At 49.0% G+C, this 22,913-nt stretch overlaps 11 protein-coding genes across 11 annotated transcripts; 4 read left to right on the top strand and 7 right to left on the bottom strand.

Annotated features, from left to right (window-relative positions):
• Window positions 1-2,231: 2,231 nt before the first annotated feature.
• On the top strand, window positions 2,232-4,014 carry N7510_002625 (uncharacterized protein; the record flags this gene model as incomplete). Its single annotated transcript, XM_056974552.1, has 4 exons — window positions 2,232-2,527; window positions 2,660-2,859; window positions 2,956-3,216; window positions 3,269-4,014. 4 exons carry the CDS (start codon window positions 2,232-2,234, stop codon window positions 4,012-4,014), a joined length of 1,503 nt encoding a protein of 500 aa, XP_056839669.1.
• Window positions 4,015-4,074: 60 nt separating this feature from the next.
• Window positions 4,075-4,791, bottom strand: N7510_002624 (DJ-1/PfpI family protein; the record flags this gene model as incomplete). Its single annotated transcript, XM_056974551.1, has 1 exon — window positions 4,075-4,791. The coding sequence occupies one exon, from the start codon at window positions 4,789-4,791 to the stop codon at window positions 4,075-4,077; it is 717 nt and encodes a 238-aa protein (XP_056839668.1).
• Window positions 4,792-5,955: 1,164 nt separating this feature from the next.
• Window positions 5,956-7,746, top strand: N7510_002623 (MDR family MFS transporter; the record flags this gene model as incomplete). Its single annotated transcript, XM_056974550.1, has 4 exons — window positions 5,956-6,039; window positions 6,090-6,427; window positions 6,477-6,936; window positions 6,985-7,746. The coding sequence occupies 4 exons, from the start codon at window positions 5,956-5,958 to the stop codon at window positions 7,744-7,746; spliced, it is 1,644 nt and encodes a 547-aa protein (XP_056839667.1).
• Window positions 7,747-7,985: 239 nt separating this feature from the next.
• On the bottom strand, window positions 7,986-9,532 carry N7510_002622 (uncharacterized protein; the record flags this gene model as incomplete). Its single annotated transcript, XM_056974549.1, has 2 exons — window positions 7,986-8,111; window positions 8,177-9,532. 2 exons carry the CDS (start codon window positions 9,530-9,532, stop codon window positions 7,986-7,988), a joined length of 1,482 nt encoding a protein of 493 aa, XP_056839666.1.
• Window positions 9,533-10,904: 1,372 nt separating this feature from the next.
• N7510_002621 (VOC family protein) lies at window positions 10,905-11,359 on the bottom strand (the record flags this gene model as incomplete). Its single annotated transcript, XM_056974548.1, has 2 exons — window positions 10,905-11,071; window positions 11,146-11,359. 2 exons carry the CDS (start codon window positions 11,357-11,359, stop codon window positions 10,905-10,907), a joined length of 381 nt encoding a protein of 126 aa, XP_056839665.1.
• Window positions 11,360-12,003: 644 nt separating this feature from the next.
• Window positions 12,004-12,357, bottom strand: N7510_002620 (uncharacterized protein; the record flags this gene model as incomplete). The annotated part of the gene is made up of 2 exons (XM_056974547.1): window positions 12,004-12,272; window positions 12,324-12,357. 2 exons carry the CDS (start codon window positions 12,355-12,357, stop codon window positions 12,004-12,006), a joined length of 303 nt encoding a protein of 100 aa, XP_056839664.1.
• A 19-nt stretch (window positions 12,358-12,376) lies between these two features.
• N7510_002619 (uncharacterized protein) lies at window positions 12,377-12,810 on the bottom strand (the record flags this gene model as incomplete). Its single annotated transcript, XM_056974546.1, has 3 exons — window positions 12,377-12,517; window positions 12,575-12,690; window positions 12,768-12,810. The coding sequence occupies 3 exons, from the start codon at window positions 12,808-12,810 to the stop codon at window positions 12,377-12,379; spliced, it is 300 nt and encodes a 99-aa protein (XP_056839663.1).
• A 14-nt stretch (window positions 12,811-12,824) lies between these two features.
• N7510_002618 (uncharacterized protein) lies at window positions 12,825-13,176 on the bottom strand (the record flags this gene model as incomplete). Its single annotated transcript, XM_056974545.1, has 2 exons — window positions 12,825-12,969; window positions 13,106-13,176. 2 exons carry the CDS (start codon window positions 13,174-13,176, stop codon window positions 12,825-12,827), a joined length of 216 nt encoding a protein of 71 aa, XP_056839662.1.
• Window positions 13,177-15,203: 2,027 nt separating this feature from the next.
• N7510_002617 (palmitoyl-protein thioesterase family protein) lies at window positions 15,204-16,184 on the top strand (the record flags this gene model as incomplete). The annotated part of the gene is made up of 1 exon (XM_056974544.1): window positions 15,204-16,184. The coding sequence occupies one exon, from the start codon at window positions 15,204-15,206 to the stop codon at window positions 16,182-16,184; it is 981 nt and encodes a 326-aa protein (XP_056839661.1).
• A 237-nt stretch (window positions 16,185-16,421) lies between these two features.
• N7510_002616 (putative copper amine oxidase) lies at window positions 16,422-18,590 on the bottom strand (the record flags this gene model as incomplete). Its single annotated transcript, XM_056974543.1, has 4 exons — window positions 16,422-16,557; window positions 16,607-17,577; window positions 17,632-18,208; window positions 18,262-18,590. The coding sequence occupies 4 exons, from the start codon at window positions 18,588-18,590 to the stop codon at window positions 16,422-16,424; spliced, it is 2,013 nt and encodes a 670-aa protein (XP_056839660.1).
• A 772-nt stretch (window positions 18,591-19,362) lies between these two features.
• N7510_002615 (uncharacterized protein) lies at window positions 19,363-22,339 on the top strand (the record flags this gene model as incomplete). Its single annotated transcript, XM_056974542.1, has 9 exons — window positions 19,363-19,580; window positions 19,642-19,718; window positions 19,768-20,046; window positions 20,097-20,265; window positions 20,323-21,120; window positions 21,182-21,266; window positions 21,318-21,701; window positions 21,754-22,104; window positions 22,163-22,339. Coding segments are annotated over 9 exons (2,538 nt in total), but the record flags the coding sequence as incomplete, so codon positions are not given.
• Between the last annotated feature and the right edge of the window lie 574 nt (window positions 22,340-22,913).

The following is a 22,913-nucleotide window of genomic DNA, read 5'->3' as shown; positions in this document are numbered from 1 at the left end:
TTATGCACAACAATACAGACTTACCCACTCGCTAGACCACATATTCAGGACAGACAGGCTCTTATCACCCAGATGACCGAAGGCATTGTCCAACTTCTAGAAAGAGGCTATGAGATCAGCTTTCGAGTCCTCACAGATCACGCCGGAAAGATAGTAGCTCCAGTGCATAGCCTTGTACGTCAGACAACTGCCAACTGGACTGCCACTATGGGTGAAAGCTCAACCTTGAGCGTCACTTTGCTCCGGGCGCGTGTCGTCGCTACATAACACCAAGAAGGTCTTCCATCCGCAACCGATTGCCATTTTAAACGTCAAATAGACTCAGCACTCCCAGGGTGTCTCACTAAGATGCTCTACGACTTCGTCGTTAGCAGACGCCATAAATCCACTGAAGAAGCTAGTATCACTCATAGGATGGTATGGGTTGTTAAAGGCCGCCTGAACAACAGAATGACCGCTAGGATAAAAATGGAACTCGACTACGCCTCCCGAAGGGACATGGATAGTTGCGGGATCAAAGGCAAAGCCATTTTGACCATCATCAACCAATTGGGTGGCACTTGGAGCTGAACTTCTCTTTGTTATCGCAGTGGTGATAGTAGTGTGCTGGATCCCCTTCCTCCTCCGCCACCACCGCCGTCACCATACTGGGCACCAACGAGAGGGAGGAGCAAAAGGGTAAAAGTACACAAAATTGGGCTGATCATTATTGTCAGTAAACTGGATAAAAAAAATATGAAGGCAATGGTCTGCATTGAAAGCCTGAAATCTAATCTGAGGAATCAAGAAGCAGATCTACTTTATGTGATTTACACTCCGATTTGCCCCCCAATTTACCGGTGCTGCCCCCTGAGCTTGCACCCGCAACTGGATGCCAGGATATAATGTGGAGATCCCAGTGCTCGTGTGAGGGTCTCACCCGGGTGTCGATATGGAGATCGTGTCCCCGAGATGAGCAATCAATATTGGAACAGCTACCCTTGACTCTAGATACAAGACGTGGCAGCGCGAGGAAGCAAAAGAAAGGAGCTTCCTCGCGTTCAGGGGAACCCAGAAGCTATGTGAGTCCGTCATACCGTACTTGTGCCTTTCTGCCTACCTACACCGTCCCGTTGTGGTTGCGCCCAGCATAATTACCAACCCCACCATAATTACCAATTTGATCACATTCACAAAGGTAGTTCGCGGCACGTGGGTCGCGTTGTCGCCATCAGAATTGTGGTCGGTCGTGGGCGTGGAGATAAAGAAACTGTCAAACATAAATCATAAAAGCTTTGTCGACATAGCGCATCTCGCCAGCACATCCATTTGTCAATACATAGCCGGTGGAAGACGTCTCCACACGGGAATCGCCGAGAGATCGAGGTCTTCGAAATATGACAATACAAAACCTATCAGTACTAAACATTGAAGAACCAGAAGTTATCTTCCAGAGGCCCTACCATCATATGAATCTTTTGACCGCCGTAACAGGGCATTGCTTTCTCGTCCAGACAGCATCATGAAAGAGACCACAACTATTGATGAAATTAAGCCTACGCCAAAATTCCCCACATGAGACTCGGTTAGAATTGACATGGGACCCGGTTTAGCGAGTTATACACATCTAATTCCCATTCCCGACTCTTCATGGATGGTGGGGAAGGGTGTGGATTTGTCAGCTGGAATGTCCGAGTTGGCAGTGTCTCAAACTATCCTAGCGGATACAAGCCCATCGATTTTCGAGCCTACAACCTTGGGATCACGGAAGATATGAATAATTGATGATGGATAACGCAATCCCGACGGACTCATCTCGTCAGCCGAAGAAAGCGACAACTGCGTGCGAAAAATGCCGTATCCTCAAGGTGAAATGTATTCGACCCGAGGAAGGACAGCCTTGTACCAAGTGCGCATAACTTCCCCGGCCGTATACTTCCTCTCGGGCTTATTTCAGTAGATGTGCCAGATCAAACTGTCAATGCATATTTCCGGAGCCGAGACAACGAGGTCAAGTTTCACAACGAGCGAAACCGTAAGTGACCGTGGAGGGCGCTCCCTCCGCAGGCCAAGTTTTGCTGACAGGGATGGGATGAAGGCGATTGGTCGACCTTGAGTCCAAGCTCACCAGTATCATCGATCTTCTTTCTCACTCGAGTGCACCCCCTCGTGAACATGAAATCCCCGTTGACACGAATTTTGGATTGCCTGCAATCCCCGAATATTTCAGCGGCAGCCCACGAGCTGAATGGATGAGCCAAGGGTGCTCGACTGGTCCTGAATTTGATGAAGGCCTTGGATCGAACGAAAACCAAAATTTCACCGAAAATACCCCAGAAAAGTCGTGGGACGCATCCACTGCCATAGACGCCGCGTGGATCACCGACTTGGGACTCAGTCCTGTCGTCCTCGAGCATCTTCTAGACAGGTTTCGTGGTATGGCGTCTTACTTTCCATTTGTACGGCTCTCATACGCCTGGACTGCGGCATCAATGGCTGCAAACCGCCCCTTCCTATTGCTTGCAGCTATTACTGCTGCTTCCTCAAAGTACTATCATCTCCAAGACGCTTTGATGAGACATTTAAAAGAATCTCTCAGTCAGCGAGTCATCATGGCTGGCGAGAAAGATCTAGATCTGCTCCAGGGATTACTTGTCCACCTTGCCTGGTAACATTTCAGTTCCCATATGGCTATCGGAGGCACCGGCAAGCTGACCAATACCAGGTTTCATTTTCACTTTGTTCCAGGAAGTCAACAAACCTATCAGTACTTACAAATCGCAATTAGCATGGTGATTGATCTTCGTCTCGATCAGGAGGCTACCGACTTTCTTGAGCAGCGAACCGAGCTGAGCGATACTTATATACGGGAAGCATGCCGTGCTTATCTAGGCTGCTATTATATGTCTAGCATGTAAGATGTTATTACCCGCCCGGATAAGCGTCAATGGGCTTGAGCTGACCTGAATAGAATAGCAATGTCTTCGGGGAAGCCAAACAATCTCCAATTTCACGAGGGCATGCTTCAATGCGCTATGGTGCTGCAACAGCAGCCAGAATTAGAAACAGATCTCTTGATATATCCATTGACGAAGGTTCTACAGTTCGTCGAGGAAGTCTGTGAGACTTACCAGTCAGAAGGCATCAATTGCCCTCGGCTGTACATCTATGCTGAACGATTCACGACGCGGCTAGAAGAATGGTGGTCGTCTCTATCGACTGATCTTCGCAACACAGGTAGGACCTCTCAATATTTGGGCTCCCCATTTAGCTGATTGAAAATTTCTAGTATTGCTGATAAACTGTTATCATGGTGCCAAGATCCGGATTCAAGAAATGGGATTGGTATATTGCTACGGGCAGAGAAGACCGCCGTCTTCAAAGGTGCAGGAAGATTCCACCATTTTAACTGCACCTTCGATGGTCATCAGCAACTTACTCAAATGCGTCAGCTCTACAAAAGAATACCTTGATTCGTTTTTGGCCATCCCCGCGGCGGAGCACAATACCTTGCCGTTTTCCACGTGGTATCACGTTATTTTGACAGTATTTGTGCTGTACAGGTTATCTGTGGGACTGCCAGAAATACCCGAATGGGACGTGGAAATTGCACAGCAAACTGTGGATCTACAAGGATACCTTAATGCGCTGTTGTCTCATCTACAGGCTATTAAGCCATCGCCAGACAGGCAAATACCCACCAACAACCTCTTTGCAATGCTGCCCGAGATCATAGAAAGCGTACAAGCTTCCTATGCATTAGCAAAAGAGAATATCGCACAAGTTCGTGATAGTCGCCGTGCTCCTCACGAGCTCAAGGCTTCGAATAATACAGTCTCATCTGTTCAAAGGCTGCACCGCTGCCCTGCATTGAGGTATTCGAGCCGCCACGCTGTCCAGGTTCCGACTCAACCCACGCTACGAAATGCTATTGCTACCGAAGTCCAGAGGATAGAAGATGAGAAGCTTTTGGGTGATCTTTTACTGATGGATACGTTTTCTAGCATGACAGGTTCATTATCTGGAGAGCTTTGACAGGTTATCCATGATCCAGACCTCGACTTCGCCAAACTGCAGTTTCAGCATAACAAGACCTCAGATCTCGTCGGGAAAGACATGGGTAGAAATTTTGTTTCCGGCCGAATCGTATCGCTGGGGCAGCACGTTGAAGAGTCCATCAACATCCCGTGGTTCATAATCAAGCGACAGTCCCGCGTGAATAAGAATGTCTAGCCCAAAAGCCTCTTTGATCCAGTGGGAAACCATGTCCATCCCCGCCACAGCTCCACTCCCAGTCCAAATATTGCCGTCAATAATCCACTTCTTCTCCTTTGTCCATTTGACATTAGGGTATTTCTTCTTAAGCCAGTTATACTCGAGGTTATTTACTGTGGCCCTCCTGCCGTCTAGAACGCCGGTGGCCGCAACAACCGCGGCCCCAGTGCAGACCGTGAAAAGTAGCTTTCCAGAGGCAGCATGGCGGCGAATGAGGTCCTGCAATTTTGGAGGAAGATTGGTCTTTGCAGGGCTATCCCCACCGATGATGAGAATATCCAATTCGGGGACGTCATCCACGGCGACCGTAGGCACCATCGTTACAAAGCTTGTAAGCAGGCGCACCGGCTCCAGGGTCTCTCCGATATGGTGGAAGACGAATTCGGGCGCCTTTGCCAGAATGTTCGGATCCACAGGGGTGTAGAGATTGATACCCTCCAAAACCATCTTACTCGCAGAGTTGAGCAGATCGCATGGTCCAATGATGTCGATCGTCTGGTAATCGAAGAGCAAGGCGCCAACGTGGATGGGAGCCATTCTAGTAGGAGTATCGAGGAATGAGTGTCAAATGAAGTTTTTTTGATGTTGATTGTCAATATTATTGGTTATGTTTCCTTGCGCTTAAATACTGCCATTTTCCGGGATGCCATAATCGCGGCGCGGGCTGTTCCAGGACTCCGTCCTCCGTGGTCGAAACTTGTGAACCGTGTCCGTGGTTTGTCGATTCGGAATCTAGATTAGAAGACTCTAGGGTTTTAGGGGTTCGTTACAGACCATAGTGAGATCATATTCCGTCAACATGCAGTTCTTCCTCAAGCGTCTCACATCGAAAGCAGATCTGCAGTCGGCTTCAACGATGACTCATTTGGCATAAGTAATCAAACTGGACAGCATACTTTAGCGTATATAGGCCTTGAACAAGTATCTAGACATTGAAACGGACAGCTCTTGGACAAAGAGGGGCTATCTGTCATCTGTCCATAGATACCTAAACTGGCCAGAATTTTTACGCAGGATCAAAAGTTGGTCCCAACCCATAGTTTCTATGCACCAATTAGGATTCTGTGTGGCTTTCAATGCTGACAAACTGTCGCTGAAGATGGTGGCGGACCTCACACGCACACTTGCCGATCTCCGACATTGGAGTGCGACCTTTGTTTATGATGTTGATGGCATACAGAATTCCGATCAGTTCATCGCGGAATGCACCGACCACACTGGTCCATTGTTCCGACCTGAGTCTGCAGGGCTTCGGCAACTTCCATGTTGTCGTCGAGTGTTACTGCTGCTGCACCCAGATATCCTACCTCAAACAGAGTATAATCAACTTCCCGTATTAAGATCAAAGTTGTGAATTTTTACACGCAAGTAAGTAGTTTCAGGTAATTTTAATATCTTCTAAGGGTAACGGTAAGCTAGGTAAAACATGCTGACTGTACATCCACATTGAGCTGCCCAAGCAAACAGAGTGAACACCGACATAGAATCCACACGATACGATACAAGGAACTAGACCCAAGAAGGGTACCCGCGGAACAAGCCGAGGATCAGACCCACCTTTCAATGTGAGAAGCGGGGACCAGAAGTAGCAAGTCCCAAAATTTTTATTTAAGGGTTCCGACAATGACTCTTCTCTACACAAACGATCCTCCCATCCCAGTTTAACCTTAGAAGACCTCCATCACTGAGAACCTGGAGAAAATGAACTCAGACATGTCATTCATCGACACCCCGCCAGACCGGCCGAGCAAACTGCGTATTTTCGCCATCATGATCGCTCTCTCTGTAAGGCCGCCCCACGATTCCGGACAGACGGACTACTAATTTCGATTTAGTTGTCCATATTCGTCGCAGCCCTGGATCAGACCATCATGGCGACGGCAATCCCCACTATCGCAGCTAAGCTACACTCAGCTGCGGGTTACACTTGGATTGGCGGTGCTTATTTGCTGGCCAATGCGGCTGGCGCGTGTATCTGGGTGAAACTGTCCGATATTTGGGGCCGCAAGCCTATTCTGCTTATTGCTGTTGCTTGGTTCTTTGTTAGCTCGATTATCTGCGCTGTTGCGGTTAATATGCAGATATTGATCGCTGGTCGGGCGTTGCAGGGTGTTGCAGGTGGCGGTATCTTGCAGCTTAATACTATCGTTATTTCTGATCTGTTCAGTGTTAGGTACGTTCGTTATCTTGCCTTTCTAACGAGTTTGCTAATTTGCGGATAGACACCGAAGCTTGTATCTTGGCTTGATGGAGTTCATGTGGGCTCTCGCTGGCGGCATCGGCCCGCTACTTGGCGGTGCTTTCTCTCAGTACGTCTCTTGGAGATGGACTTACTGGATCAACTTGCCAGTGTCAGGTACTGCCTTCCTTCTTCTTTTGTTCCTGCTAGATGTCCACAACCCCAAAACCAAGGTGCTGGAAGGCCTTCGGGCTATCGATTGGCTCGGCAGCTTGTCCGTCCTGGGCTTGACCCTGATGCTGCTTCTCGGACTCGACTTTGGTGGAGAGACTTTCGCCTGGAGCTCACCGACAGTCATCTGCCTGGTCATCTTCGGATCACTCTGCTCTCTGCTTTTCATATACAGCGAGAAGCAACTCGCAAAGTACCCGCTGATGCCGCTAAACATCTTTGCCCGTTTCTCCAATATTGCCACCCTCGCCGTGGCTTTCGCACATGGCTTTGTAAGTTTTCTCCGTCTATGCGCAGACACAAAGTTAACTGGTTCTCAGGTCTTCATTGCCGCAGAATACTACATCCCTTTGTACCTCCAGTCAGTCAAAGGCGCTTCGCCCATGCGATCAGGAGTCCTAATTCTCCCCCTTTCCGTTGCTGAGGCACTCTCCGGCATCGTCGCGGGAGTAATCATCCACAAAACAGGCCGCTACCTCGAGCTTATCTGGATTGGCATGACTCTCATGTGCATCGGAACCGGCCTATACATTCACCTCGATGTATCCTCATCCGTTGTTGAAATCGTCTGCTATCAATTGCTGAGCGGTGTCGGTGCTGGCTTCCTCTTCCAAACGCCCATCATCGCCCTCCAAGCCATAGTCTCCCAAGAAGATACCGCCACGGCGACAGCTACACTTGGTTTCATTCGGAATATTGCCATTGCATCGTCGGTTGTTGTTGGTGGTGTGGTGTTCCAAAATAGCATGACCGAGATGAAGCCCAGTCTCTTGGCCGCAGGCATGTCAGATAGCCTTGCGGAGAAACTGACCGGTGATTCCGCGGCTGCAAATATTGAGTATATCAAAGATATCAAGGATATTCCGCAGTTGCTTGCTGTTAAGCATGCATTTGCCTGGAGTATGCGAAATATGTGGATTCTTTATACTTGCGTTGCGGGTGTGGGGATTTTCTGTTCTGTCTTCATCCTGAAGATGCAGTTGAATGAGGAGCATGTTGAGACTGTTACTGGACTGAAGAAAGTCAAGGCACCTGGGGCTGATGAGCTGCATGCTGTGCAGAACCATCCTGCCACTGTGTAGATTAGGTTGGGGTTGGTCAAAAATTCAATATACAGTTCGTGTCCGTATGTAATTGTTGATAGAATACAGTGCGTCTCGAAACCGGTGCACCACCTACACTCTGTGCTAAACTGACGCAGTCCGGGACACGTATCAGAGGCAGCAGGTCTTTACGTGGGAGACCAAATCAGGGGGGCGAAAGTGGAAGACCGACGGTCCGCGACACATATTCCCACTGAGGGCTTTTTGAAATAATTTGACTAGCTTCTTTTCTTCATTTTCTTTCCGAAGGTAACAGAGTCGGATGGTTTTAATACGTCGAAATTACAGAGAAGGTCGTCGGAAACCGACATGATAGCTCCCCAGTTATCGAACTCGCCGCAATACTTGAACAAGAATTCTAGTCAGCACTTATCACCATAATCAAAAAATGGAAGAATAGAAGACTCACATTTGGTGCAGAAAAAACCGTAACAAGATTGCGCTCCCCAAAGAATTCATACCCCCCTTCCACAACCATATGCGCCCGACAAACTAGGTCCAAATCATAGCGCTTCAGAAAATTCGCAACCACCTTCCTTCCAAAGACCCAGCTAACACCTCGGTCGCCGTTAGGTCCCCAGTCTTTAATATTTGCAGGGTCACTCCATAGAAGATCGGTCAGGAGACCTTGCCCAGGCACTTCAGTTGGACGAGCGAGATTTCGGATATCATTCATATCCGAAAGGCAGGGAGAAAGGCCGCCATGCACACAAAAGATCTTTTCTGCAACAACTGCAGCAATTGGAAGACAATTAAATACGTCAATAAATGTCTTCCAGATTTTGATATTACATCTTCGCTTGCACTCATCGTAGAAGCCGTAAATCCGGGAGATATTAGCACATTCATGGTTGCCCCGGAGTAGAAAAAAGGTCTCGGGGTATTTGAGCTTGTAGCATAGAAGCAGAAGTATTGTTTCCAAGCTTAGTCTCCCTCGGTCGACGTAATCTCCCAAAAAAAGGTAATTGGTGGTAGAAGGTAATCCGGAAATCTCAAAGATTCGAAGAAGATCCGTAAATTGACCGTGGATGTCACCGACAATGTGAATTGGGGCATTCAGCTCTAAAAGAATAGGCTGGGAAAGGAACAGGTTCCGGGTGGCCGAGCAGATAGACATAATTTCAGTATTGGTGAGACACAGCCTTTTTGTAGGTTTCGACTTTCCCGCTTGTAGGAGTCGTGAGATTGCATCATCTAGGTCAATAAGCCTTTGCATATTTCTGCCGTCTCTAGAAGAGTCATCCCAGACAATTGAATCTATATTGAGATCGTTATGCCTTCGCAAGATAGATTTGCTTGAGGCTTGTGGAGCGCCCGGCGGCGGGGTTTCAGATAAGGGCACATCTGACATGCGATCGGAGTGTTCAATAAGTTGGCTCGCCTTCTTGATCGGTTTAGGCGTAAGATTTGTCACTGGGGGTTGTGAATTGCCACGCTTGCTGAAGTTGCGCAGATGGTGACTTCCTATCTTCAGGAAGTCAAGGAATGAAGGCTCGTTAGTTGGGTTGATGTTGAGATCCCTTCCATGGATCGTCCTTCGCTCGTTGGTAGTTTCAAAGTCTATGACACTGGCCTGCTGCAGGTCATCTGGCAGCTGCTTTAAAGATTCCATTTGAGGAAAACGGCCTCTCTCTTTTGTCGCTGCGACTTGTTGCTCCTCGTCCTCATCGTGTCCTGACTCGAGTTCGCTTTTCTTTGGTATCGAAAGAGAGGCTCGAGTGTGAGAGACAATGCTCAGAGGCCGCTCAATATGGGCAGGCGACATAGTCCTTGCCTGCGCCTCTAAATAGTTGATGGTATCTGACAAGCCGTGGTGAACATGCTAGTGCAGAGTTTATCTCCATTTAAGGAGCGGCGTCATGTTGTTGCATGCTTGTGGTATTGGCAAGGTTGGAGGCAAGAGCGGATACAGAATGAATGGGTGCGTGGGGTGGCTTGGGGAAAACGGGGCGTTCTTGGCAACTACGTAAGTGGTCTTCGAGTGGACACTTTAATTCCCTCATATAACTTATACTTTTTATTATTCTTCAATACTTCTGCTAGCGAGAACCGTATGTACGATCCGACATTATTCCTATGTTTCTAGGCTCATAATAGCGCACTCCATACGGAGTGATCGCGAGGTAGAGCATCGAGTCCAGCGATAGTGTTCTACGCGTGGTAACAGAGACGGAAGTATATCGGAGGGACGTATGCTTCTACCTCTAGATTTGTTGTGGCCATGGTCCTAATCGCTCCTAGGATTCGAATCAGCGAGGTCCTCTACACTATATTTAAGTGTCGTAGGTAGAATTTGTCCTAGAGTAGGTCGTGCTATACTATTGACATATAGTCCACAACTAGTATAACCTATGCGTAATAGAGATTGTATCTATTTTAGGCGTAGATGCCGTTGCCTACCTGAGGCGAGATTTACCTTAGTTGTTCGCTTAATAGCCTACAAGACATGTTCCTTCTATCGTAGCCCTTAATTGAAGATTACGCTTAGCAGCTTCTTGGAAGGCGACGGTTTGATTATGCCTAGGTATGCCCAAGATGGGTCGTTCTGTGGCGTGTCTTCCGTGGTTCAACTGTCGCCACTGTGTCCAGGACTTCATAGCCAAGCTCCCTTAGCACTGCTGGAAATAGCCAGAGCGTAAACCTATTGTGGTTAAGGACATGCTTTGTTTCATCATTTAGAGCGGATTGCGCAGCTGTGTGCGGACGCGGGGGTGAAATTGGTTTACCTGCCGCCCTACTCGCCGAACTTGAATCTAATTGATTTTTTCGCTCAGCTTAAAATCTTCATAAAAGTAATTGGACTTACCATGAGGCAGATCACGATCAAGGATTCGAACCGTTCCTCGCATGATCTATCGACGTGGTCGGCGCAAAAGAAAAGAGTGTTAAGAGGCCATTTCCGGCTCACAGTGTACTACGAAGAAAGCTTTTTATATGTGAAGGGTTAAAGCCAAAGGTGATTTGAAGCAACTAGGCCATAAACTGTGTACAAAAAGCTTGAAGAGAAAGGAGACACCAGCAAGGATGTACTAATTTTAAGAGGGTATGGTCGATGTAGGTAGCATGCGCCGCACGTGGCGGCGAAGTATCAGCGGCAAAGCTGCGAAGTTTTATAGGACCAAACCCGTGACAGATCCCTACATGATGGTAGTCATGCAACATGCTTCAATATTGTTTCCTTGGGGGTCCAACACGAAGGCACCGTAATAGTTTGGGTGAATCTGCGGTCGCAGCCCAGGAGCTCCGTTATCTTGTCCTCCCGCTGCAACTGCGGCAGCATGGAAAGCATCCACGGACGTGCGATCTAAAAGAGTTGTCAGAGTTAACCATTCGAAGTTAAACTCACGGGTCCTAAAACGACTGATCATCTTTACGTACCAGGCGCTAGGAAGGCAACGTGTGCTTTGATATCGGAATTGGCGAAGGCAGTGCCCACAATCCACTCCGGACTCTTGCTGCCGAAGGCCACCCAGCCATTTGGCATGGTTTGAAGTTTCTCGGTGCCGAGAGGTTTCAGAGCCCTAGTGTAGAAGTCCACAACCGCGGCATGGTCGGCCTCGGCGACTTTGAGAAGAACGTGTCCGATTGGCATCACGTAATGGCGACTTCAAGGGTCAGACTGAGACTTTCCTAGAACAATAAAGGAAATGCAGATGAACACAAAAGGGATAGTTGAACGAGGACTGGACATGCCGCACGAGGAAAGGGGCCTTTTATATCCGAGTTTCAGAGCAGCACTTGCCTGGTGTCCAGTATGTCAGTAGGTTGTGATGATCCATACGCAGAACTAAGTTTCCAGTAAGATTATTCAGCTGATCGGAAAGTGGCGCACGAGGCCAAATGATTCCACACCAGAAAGATTCTACGTAAAGTGATTCCACATCAAAACGATTCCACACCAAAGTGATCCAACACTAGAGCGTTCCAAATAATTTTACATCATCTTGGACCCCAAGAAAAACCTACATTGAATAGTCGAGTCTAGAGATGGATATTGAATACAATATCTACACCCAATATCTAAGGATTTTCCAATCTTATATCCCAGTCAATGATACCTAGGATGTTTAAATTACATAAAAGTTGAAATGTTATACAAAAACGCATAACTTCTCTGACGGCAGTACACCTGCGTATTGGATGAATTCAGCCACGCGCGTACTTATGTCTCCAGAATTGGTGACCATTTGATTTGATGGCTCATCCAGTTTAGCTTGATTATGGATACGCTGAGCTCTATGTATAAGATGCGGCTTCGGATATGTTCTGATTTGGATTGAAACTTGTAATGATATAATCAATGGGAGGATGCGCGCGCCCGGGGTGTAATAGGATAGAGAAAAATCCAAAGAGTTGAATGGAATGCGTGGAACGTAGGGACAAAAGACTTTGATTTGGGCAGATTGATGGGTATGACATCAAAATTCTGAATATGGCTGGACGAAGCCTTTGGAGTAGGTAGACTGAGTCAATGTATAACTGGTCATAGTCATTTGTGGACCTCTCTTTCTAGCGTATTGAGGCAATTCAAGTGGTGGATAATGTAGCAGACACACCGAAGCACCCATAGGCAAGCTGCAACAATGGCATAATTAGAGGCTGGTAGGGATTATCTTTCCAGAGATTCAGGCTGTAGAAGCTGTTTTGATTTGAGTCTGCTTGTCACCAATACGAGGCTTGGCAGCAGCTCGTTGTTTGCAGGATTGGATCGTAATTGAATTATGACAGCCATGCTGACTGTTTCATATGGCTCGTAGATTTGTGGGAGTAATCAAATTGGCTTCGACTATGCTGATGAAACAAATACTTTGCCCGATTTATGTCTCAGAAACCCACGCGTCACCATTTTTGTCCGCCGCGTGGAATAGTAAAAGAGGTCTCCAAATATCATCGGCAGCTCTTCCACTCTGGGAATGATTCGGACTTGTGTTTTTTAACATAGTTCACCACAAATTTGACCTTATCCCGACCCGTGGAGCCTCTATTGTAATATTGTATACGCCTGCGCGAATCCTGTGACATCTGGCACCTTTGAGGGGACATGTCGTTTAACAAGGCTATTCCCTGCTGGTCAGCATCGAGTTTCCTGAAATCGGGTGAAGTAAGATGCGAGATCGATGAATGGCGTCATTTGTCAGTATGTAGGTACACGCTTGCGGTAGCAACTGGACCGGAAGGACCAATTGGAAAGGGAAATCATACCTGCTATGAGGCTCGAATACTCGCTACTTCGGGTTATGTCTCTTGAATAGGTTGTCGAAGCATGTTTAGTAGTTAATACTCAGGAGTTCAAGGCATTTCTACCCGGTTTATACAAGTCGGCAGCGAGCAAAGACACTGCCGGAATCCGAAGCCCCATTCCTTGCGGTTTCGTGTTAGAATATCGGCGCTATCGAAGTTTGGAATCATTCTGGCGTGATTGGCGGTCTGAGTGGTAGGTATCCCTTACCAAGGTTTGAAACAAGTTTGGAATCATGACTTTTGCTCGGACCCACCATTGGTATTGTGGAGAATCTCATTGGGTATCTTCCTCCGGTGCCATTCGAAAGGGCTCGGACGATCATTACGTAACTCATTGACGAGGAACAGTATTTCTTCCCTCGTGACGACGAGCGCACAGTTTCAACAGTCCTTCGGGAAGAGGCAAAAGTCTGGACCTCAGCAATATTCCTAGAACATAAGATGAGTAGGGATTGCTCTACTAATCCAGCCCTCTCTACGCTGCCTCTGTCCCGTCCTACAGCTCCAGAATCTCGGACGTCTTACTGAAAGCATCGAGAGGAATGGGAAAAGAAGATCCAACCCTCATAGGTACAAACAGTTTGGTGACAACTCAAGAAGAATAATTATCGGAATAACCACATTGTCCAGGGTCATCAACGGGCTCGAACAAGAAAAAATCCTTGACGCCCAACTATGCTCGACGACGAGAGCAAGTGCGACGAGCACAAAAGTCAGGTGGCAGCATCTATGCAGATTACTTATCATAGCTAACCCCTGTACAGAAAGCATCGCGACCAGAAAGAAAAGCGCTGTCGCATGCTCGAAGATGAGGTTCACAAACTCTATGGGCAACTCATGAATGCTCGAGAGTTACGGGATCTTCATCGCGAAAACGAAATTCTCAAGGACATAGTATCCCGCCATTCAATCCCTCTTCCATCTGGAGTCCATTCACGCAAATTCCCATTGGCACGAGTGACCATAGTTGGTGAGAACGGGGCAAACCAATATCTTCAGGTCCAGATGCCAGATGATATGGATCAATCTTATCGTTCTGCCGATCAAGATTCAATGCTAAGGACAGAAGATGGTATAGATCAAGACTCTCAATTGCAATATGATGAATTATATGAGTATCCGGAAACAAGGTCTGAGAAATACCCAAGCATAAAGCGCAGATAGCGAAGATGCAAATCTGACATAATAATTGTTTAGGCCTCCGCAAATAGCCAGCAGTCCAGAAATTACGCAGCTAGGGGTTGACTTTGTATTATCGTGAGTTTTCCATCAGCACATTCGATTTAAACATCTAACTTTACAGCTTGGAACGACCCTGTCTGTTCCACACACAATCCTTAAGTGCAGAAGAGCCATCAGGCCATGCTATGTCGATGCAGGGGCTCTTACTTTCAGATGGTCCTTCGGGCCTCAATAATCTTGCTTCCTGGGAAGTCCCTGCTCAGCAACTAGACAAACTTTTTGAACTGTCTGGGTCTCTTGGATTGGATGGATACATCACCCCCGTTCAAGCATGGAATAGGATTTGTCACCGCTGTAACATTGGAAAATTGCCAAAGGGAAGACTGGACATGTTAAGATCTGCCATGGCTCCACACATCCAGTGCTATGGGTAAGAATTGCTTCCAAAATTCCAATCTGCCATTAGTCTGTCATGTCTAACACACTCAGGTTCGGTGCACGGATGAATGAGCAAGTTTTTGAAGATCTTCTTTGCACCATTCTACAATGATATTTATTAAGCACTAGATCATCTAAGCCAATGATCAGAGAGATCACGCGATCCAGTAATATACGGTAATCTCGGACTTTTCTGCAGCTATAAGGCTTCAATTGTAATTTGTGAAGACCTCAAATCAAATCCAATGATTTCGTTTGTCGACGAGTCAGTCAAAACAGAATATAATGTACTTGAGCTAACCAGAAACTTGATGAAAAGCGAAGTTGGAGAATGAGATGGCGCGTGTTTTCATTCGATCAGACGCTCAGAATAAGTTAGGAGCCGAAATGTTCGAAGACAATAATCCTACATTAAGTTATTACGGCGTCGAAATCTGCTCAGATTTCCTCTCCTTGTGCCTTCCGATCTACAACACGTCACGTGCTGCCCAGCCCCTCTACCTAGTCCAGTCACCTGTGCTTCTCAAGCTTCGTCACCCTCTCCAGGTTGATATTTCCTCCCCCCCACACCCTCAATGAAGCCTTTACTCTCAACCTTTGCTTTACTAGCGGCCGGTGCCTTCTCAGCTGCTCTCTTGGAGCCGCGGACGGTCGCTGTAGACCGCGAAACGCAGCTCCCTCTAGTGATTTGGCATGGGCTAGGCGACGACTTCGAACGCGAGGGCTTGCAGGAGATCGCTGCACTAGCTGCCAAGGTCAACCCAGGCACGTATGTGCATCTGATACGGCTGGCTGACACGGGAAACGACGATCGACAAGCTACCTTCATGGGAAATGTGACGGAGCAACTCAATACCGTGTGTGAGCAGCTGGCGGCAGATCCGATTCTGGGGAGTGCACCAGCGGTAAATGCGCTGGGCTTCTCGCAGGGCGGCCAATTTCTTCGCGGCTACGTGGAGCGGTGCAATGCACCCCGAGTGCATAACCTGGTCACGTTCGGCAGCCAGCATAACGGGATATCGAAGTTTCAGTCATGCTCGACAGGCGACTGGGTCTGCCGGGGCGCCGAGGCACTGCTCAATGTTGGCCGTTGGACTGAATTTGTGCAGAGCCGTCTCGTGCCCGCGCAGTACTTTCGCGACCCGGCCGAGCTGGACGCATACCTCGAGCACAGCAACTATTTGGCCGACATCAACAACGAGCGCGCGCACAAGAACGCTACGTATTCGGCAAATGTGGCAACGCTAAACCGATTCGCCATGTTCATGTTCGAGCAGGATACCATTGCTGTACCCAAGGAGAGCGCCTGGTTCGCCGACGTCAACTCCACTGATGGAACGGTGACTCCCCTACGCGAGAGACCGATCTATAAGGAAGATTGGCTAGGTTTGAAGAAGCTCGGGGATCAGGACAAGCTGGATTTTCGCAAGGTGCCCGGCCAGCATATGCATCTGTCCGAGAAGGTGATGGAGGAGACCTTCAAGGAGTACTTCGGTCCCATTGATCCTTTACGGTCAACGCTCCCACGTCTGGTCGAACAGCCGGGGCCTCAATAATGATGACTATGGGCATACATCTCGGGCGTTGCGGATTAACTAACATGACAACCCATATGCGAATTTCCGTGTCTTTTTTAGGATTTCAATGTACAACGGTCGACTTTGTTCCTGAAGTAGATCGTAGCGTCGTATCTTTTGCTTCTGACTCTTATGCCTCGTGGTTCCGAAAGCATACGTAAATCGCTTTACTGGTCATGATCGTGTCACTGAGCTACAACTCATCCCCCATCGTATTCAGATATGTGACTTGCGGCAGCATTCGGAGTCTGCCAACCGTGACGATCCGTTCTTCGATGACGGCACGTCGATTGACGGGTTCGCGGTAAAGAAGTCCGCAGGACGGATCATAAGCTGGAAGATCTCCACGGGCCTGCTGCTGTCAGTCTGGGATTCCTGGGAAGTGGAGCGCCAAAACATACATGACGGGCCAGTCCTCTACTCGCGGGTTGTGCGTGATGCCAAATGAATTCCATACCACAACGTCTGTATCGACCACAGCCTCTCCCCGGCGAACAGCATCTGCGACTCCGCCCACCTCGTTCTGGCTTTGCAACGTATACCGCCCGCCGGCATAGAGTTCCCCGTCTTGGTACTTGGTGACCCAGACGTGATGCTGGGCAAACTGGGCACGCCGCGCTTGTACCGAATGGGGATCCGCCAACAGCAACTGCGTGGGTAACGGAGTGAACTTGTACCCCACCGGATTTCCGCTAATCGGGTTCGTTCTGTGTGGGTTGATCATCTTAATGGTCCGATTGTGTTCCGGGGCGGCATCGAGCCATGTCGCACGATCCACCGTCTGCTTGACGACCTGATAGAAGTTCCCGTTGGGATTGGTGACAGCATTTATGGGCACTCGGTGCGATTCTTCAACTACCACTGAGTTCTGCGGCCCATCAACGGCCGGGTCAATCCGAACATTAAAGATGTGCTGATGGTTTTGGGCCAGAACACCACCGCTGACCACGTTGCCGTACTCGCTGACCTTGCCTGGGTCGATGTTGACGACATTCAGGATCCCAGTTGCGCGTGCCTCGACGGTGATACCACCGGACTGGTCGAATTTGTAGGCGAAGATATACTCGTAGTTCGCCAGTGTAATTATAAACTGCACGACCAGCTCGCGGTTACGGGTGACTACCGCACGGCCAGTCCGCCAGTTGGAGTGCTTCCATCCAATACCGTTGTCCTGTTCGTGGAGACAGATGGCGTTGGGAAGAGTCTGGGCGGTACCATTTGCCTGGGTGATCACGGCGTCGAAGTATTTGATGACCCCGAGACAGTCACAGCCCAGGGATAGGTTATTGGCCATGTTGCCGCCACCACCGTCGCCAAAATCGAATGCCTGCTTGCGATGAAATGGGGGACGCGGATCGGCGTAGGGGACCGTCTATGCTGTCGGGTCAATCTCGTAAACATGTGTTAAGGGGGATCAACCGCCTACCATCTCGCTGATTGCCAGCCGGTACATCACACTGCGGCCGTCATACCATATGTCGTGGATAGTGGCGCCTTCTCGCGGATTGAATCCAACACGAAACCGCCACTTCTGCCACTCGACCAAGGACTCGTCCGTCACGCGGAAAGAGGGTCCCTCCGGCTGAACGACATTTAACGGTTTGAGGTCCTTTCGCGGTCCTTCGGGCAGCAACTCAGGAATGTATTCGGAAGGCTTGCAATGGCCGATGATATCACGCTTGAAGGTCTGTTCCAGCAGCCCATCGCCTTTGCCGCCGGTAGCTGGCCGGTCCACACGAATAATTTCGTGGGTGTGTGCGTCCATGACGGGAATCACAGGCAAAGGGAAAGAATAGAAGTTGGAGTCTTCGTTGCCCGACCGCTTGTCCTGGGCAAAGCAGAGGCCCTGAAAATAGCGCCGGTTTCCATCGGTGAGATCCAATCCGCCATAGGGCCACGGTTCAATCACGACTTCAAAACCGTCTGGCAGATCAAAATCGGCTAGGGCCTTCTGGAACAAGGGAGACTTGTTGCATTGGTCCAAGAGGACATCGAACTCGCTCCTGTGGGCACTTTTAGTGGACGCTCTTCTGTATCTGAGGATCGAGAGCCATACAATACCAAGCTGGCATGATGTTGTTTCCCGACCACCGTGTGGTTGACCTGGGTGCGCGAGACCGTGTCCACAACTGACTCGTGAAACTGGGGTATACGATCGGCCCCGATCACATCATACTGGCACAACGCCAGGCGCGGCGGCCGCGGAGTAGTCGGGCTCAGCCGACCAGCGTGCTCAAGAGCCAGGAATTGCTGCACTTGTGCCTTGGGCGGTTCCTGTAAGAAGATTTCGCGAAAATCAATCACGGTGCCAGGATGGGCGGCCTTGACCACATCACGGGCCAGGTTGGTCTCCGCTTCGGAGAGGATGGCGAGTGGGTGAATCATGGTGCAAGAATGGATGTTTAAACACCAAAAGCCGAGTTAAGGGAAATGCGTATCTTATAGGAGTCCCTTGTTAAGATTATTATCTGCTAGAAACACCGTCTCGGAATGTCGGTATGCGCTCGGAATGGAGTGGAGTTGGATGACACTATGCCGTAACCGGATTCCGTGACAGTGGCTGGTTGATGCAAATGCCCCAACACTGATGAGCTAGTATCTATGTCCTTTTCGGTCAATCAACGTTAAGTTACTGGCTGCAAATATGTGCAAAGTAATCTCTTCCTAGATCTCCGAGAACTCAGTTGAAGCAGTAGCAAACAAAATCTACGAGGCCTCTCTCTCAAAGGCTCTCAAAGGCACTTACCTAGAGCGCACTCGGTGCTGTAAATAGTTTAGCCCAAATACGACAGCGCCGCCTCATGTGAAACGCCTTTCCCACGACGGTAATAATCAAGTGGAGTCCAGGAATTGCTTCCGCGATAAGGGATCATCACCGTCAGAATGCGGGGAACGCCCGCCTAGAGCGTGGAGATATCTTGTTGAACCCTTGGCAACGAGATCCGCCCTCTTATGTCGCTCCCTTTTGCCTAGTCAACCCATTCCGCAGGCGGAGGCCGCCCGTGGTGATGTCTGGTGCTAATGAACTATAATGCAGAATGCCCGTCTGTTCCGGGGGGTATAACTATCATGGATTGCCCTAATTTTGTCTTCTGCGGCCCCTTTCCACCTAGGGTATCGTTAAAATTCGCCCCTTGATTATATTTGAACTGTTCAGATAATGTCCGCCGATACAAAGCCCCTTGAGCCCGAAAAGCCCATTAGCGATGAGGAACAGCTAGCCGCTCTGGGCCATGTCCAAGAGCTACGCCGAGAGTTCTCATTGTGGTCAATTGTGTGCCTCCAGATCTCTTTAATGGCAACTTGGGAGGCACTCTCCTCGGTTGTGGCAACCGCGTTGACCAATGGTGGCCCACCGTGTCTCTTTTACAATTAGTGAGTATAGAGCAAAATTGAGGGCATTCAGGGGTGTGGATTGACAAAAAGATCTATTTAGTATTATTTCTTTGGCTGGCACCGTGCTGGTCGTGCTTTCGCTGGGCGAGATTGCTTCTATTTATCCCACTGCCGGCGGTATGTCCCCGTCTGAGACTGGATCATGCAAGACGCTGACAACGGACAGGGCAATACCATTGGGTCTTTTGCCTTACTCCTGTATCGTATCAATCAACTGCGGCCTGGTTTACTGGTTGGATTTCAATTGGCGGACAACTGGTACTGACGGCATCGGCGGCGTTTGCAGCTGGGCTGCAACTGCAAGCCCTCATCACGATTAACCATATGGACTCCTATATCCCACGTCGCTGGCAGGGGATGCTCTTTTATTGGCTCATCCTGGTGTATTCGGGCATGATTAACATTTGGGGGTCCAAGATTCTTCCGCACACGAATACTGCAGCCGGTAATCTCACGCTCCAACGATACTGATGATTAAGACTGAGCACAAAGCAGGTATATTGCATGTCATTGGTTTTCTCGCTATTGTATCTGTGTTAGGGGCTATGTCGTCCAAGCATTCGGGAGAGTACGTATTTACGGAGTTCTCCAATTCCAGTGGTTGGGACAACAATGGCGTGTCCTGGTTGGTCGGGCTGCTGAGCACCGTGTACCCTTTCCTAGGGTAGGCTTGTCCCAAACACCATAAGGAAACAGAACGAATACTGACAAATCTCATAAGATACGATGCTGCATGTCATCTCAGTGAAGAGCTTCCCAAGCCATCTCGCAATGTTCCACTGGCTATGGTGGGTAGTGTTGCCATCAATGGGATCATCGGCTTGGTATATGCCATTGTGCTGTTATTTGCCCTTGGCGACCTTGAGTCTTTACTCAAATCCAAGATCGGATTTCCATTCATGCAACTTTTTCTGAACGTGACGGGCTCGCCTACTGGGGCATCACTTCTGGCTCTCTGTGTTACCTTGATTGCTGTGGCCGCTAACTCCGCCGGGGTCACCTCAACTAGTCGCACAGCCTGGGCATTTGCTCGGGACCGCGGTCTGCCCGCATCCAGCTTTCTGTCAATTATCAATCCGATGCTGAAGGTCCCTGTACGCATGGTTGTGCTGGTGGTTTTCCTCCAGATGCTGCTCGGACTGATTTATCTGGGTAGCTCGACCGCTTTTAACGCCGTGTTGTCTATGGCCATCCTGGGCATGTACGCATCGTACCTGCCGCCAATCTTCTTCATGTTAGCTTACGGTCGACGCTCTTCCCCGTCGATCACGCACGGATTGGGGTCGGGTTCCTTCACCTTGGGCCCGCGATGGGGACCAGTGATCAATGTCATGGCCATCCTATGGCTGTTACTTGCAATGGTGTTCAGCACGTTTCCTACTGTGGAACCAGTGACACCGGTCAACATGAACTACTGCGTGGTCGTAACGATGGGATGGATGTTGATTGGTGGGTTGTATTATTATCTGGGCGGTAAAAAGCGATTCACGGGGCCTGTAGTAGAGCTAGCCGAGGGTCAGTAAGGTGGACCTTCATGATTCTGTACTTTGTCCGATATCCCCGATAATACTCATACGAAGTATAAGTGAAATGTCAGTGCCCTTAGCTACCCCACTCTGGATATCCCTAACTCCCCGCACAAACCCTAAAGTGGCCGTGTCCAAGGTGAGGGGTTGATGTGATCATAGATATAGTTGAGGATGTATATGGATGCAGGTCACCAACTTTCTCGCAATTATGCCAAATATCAAGACCATTTATATCCCCCATCTGGGGGGTATCGATGCAGCCTATCAAATGCCGAAGCCATACGACCGCACCAAGCCAACTCTCGTTTTGATAAATGCATTTACCACCTCGTCTGAGTTTTTCAGTGCGCAATTTGGAAACTCCAAGTTGACCGATACCGTTAACCTGTTGGCCATCGAGCTGCTGGGCCACGGTCAGACGCGCGTAGCTCGCGAGCATTGGACATACTGGGATTCGGCAGAGATGAACCTTCAAGTATTGGACGCGCTGGACATTGAGAAAGCATTTGTGCTGGGTGTCAGCCAAGGCGGCTGGGTCGCAGTGCAGATGGCGCTGATGCGGCCCGAGAAGGTACCATATCCCTTGTGCCTTGCTGGGGTTAACCCTATCTAATCATCAACAGATAATCGGTATTGTTCCTGTAGGAACATCGATGGATAACGAGTCGGAGCGCAGTCGCCAGCTGCAGTGCTGGGATGGACCGACGATCCTGACGGGCTTTGTCAACCAGTGGAGCAGCAGTCAGCCTACATTGGATTTTGAGCCCGACCTGGGATTCTGTGACGCGCTTATTGATGTCGGGTTCAACCAGTGTCCTGATGAGGTGCGCAAGTTCTGGAGGGCGACAATCAAGTCCAACTATCGTGGAGATGAGGGCCGGCGCCGTATGCGCATGGCAGCCGTCAACCTTGCGGAGCGCGGAAGCCTCCATCTCCGACTGCCAGATGTTCAGTGCCCGGTCATGTGGCTGCATGTAAGGCATCGATCTTCTATCCTTTCTTTCTTGTGGGGCTCAATTCTGACCGCTATAGGGCACCGAAGATGCCGTGTTCTCCATGGCAAATGCCAAAGAAGAGATTGGGATGTTTACCCGCTCACCAGACGCGCGCTTGGTCGGCATCGACGGAGGAGCGCATTTCCTGAACCATGTCCACGCAGCAGAAGTTGATGCAGCCGTTTTGAACTTCGTTTCCAAGTATAGCAAGTGAAAACGACTAAGTCATATTACTCTTTCGTTGATATAACAGTAGTGATTCAAGAAATTGGCGAAAGATAGCGAACCTTAGCTTGTAGTGCAAATTGAATTGGAACTCTGAGAGGCAAAAAAATAGTTTTCTTACAAGTTCGACAAAAGCGGCTCTGAGGCGATAATATGACGAGTTTTGTTAAAACCTATGTTTGTTATCCATAGACCTCGATGCGAGAAGGATACACGTTCAACATTCCTGCTGATGGTATATATCCCCACTTTTCTCTCGATATAATGGTGCTTCCACTGGTCCGTAATAGGAGAGGAGATTGTTTGATTATCAAAACAAACGTTTCCTTTAAAATATTCCATCTTTACTAGAGAGGATGAACGCTTTGGCTTGGGTACATAGTAGTCCGCGAATGAGAGGCCGAGGGTAATGGCCCGTGTCGAATAATTGCTGCCTTAATGCCTGAACGCCCGCCTCCTTTCTTCACATCCGCCATTGAAAATTGCTTGCTTGTTTACAACAGTAGTAGTGGGTAAAAGGGTTATGGCTCCAGGCATGATGACTTTCTCACTTGTATTTGCCT

The sequence above is a fragment of the Penicillium lagena genome (assembly GCF_028827675.1).
Source record: "Penicillium lagena strain IBT 129212 chromosome Unknown utg000001l_segment0_segment0, whole genome shotgun sequence".
Lineage (NCBI taxonomy): Eukaryota > Fungi > Ascomycota > Eurotiomycetes > Eurotiales > Aspergillaceae > Penicillium > Penicillium lagena.
This window is presented reverse-complemented; position numbering and strand designations above follow the sequence as displayed.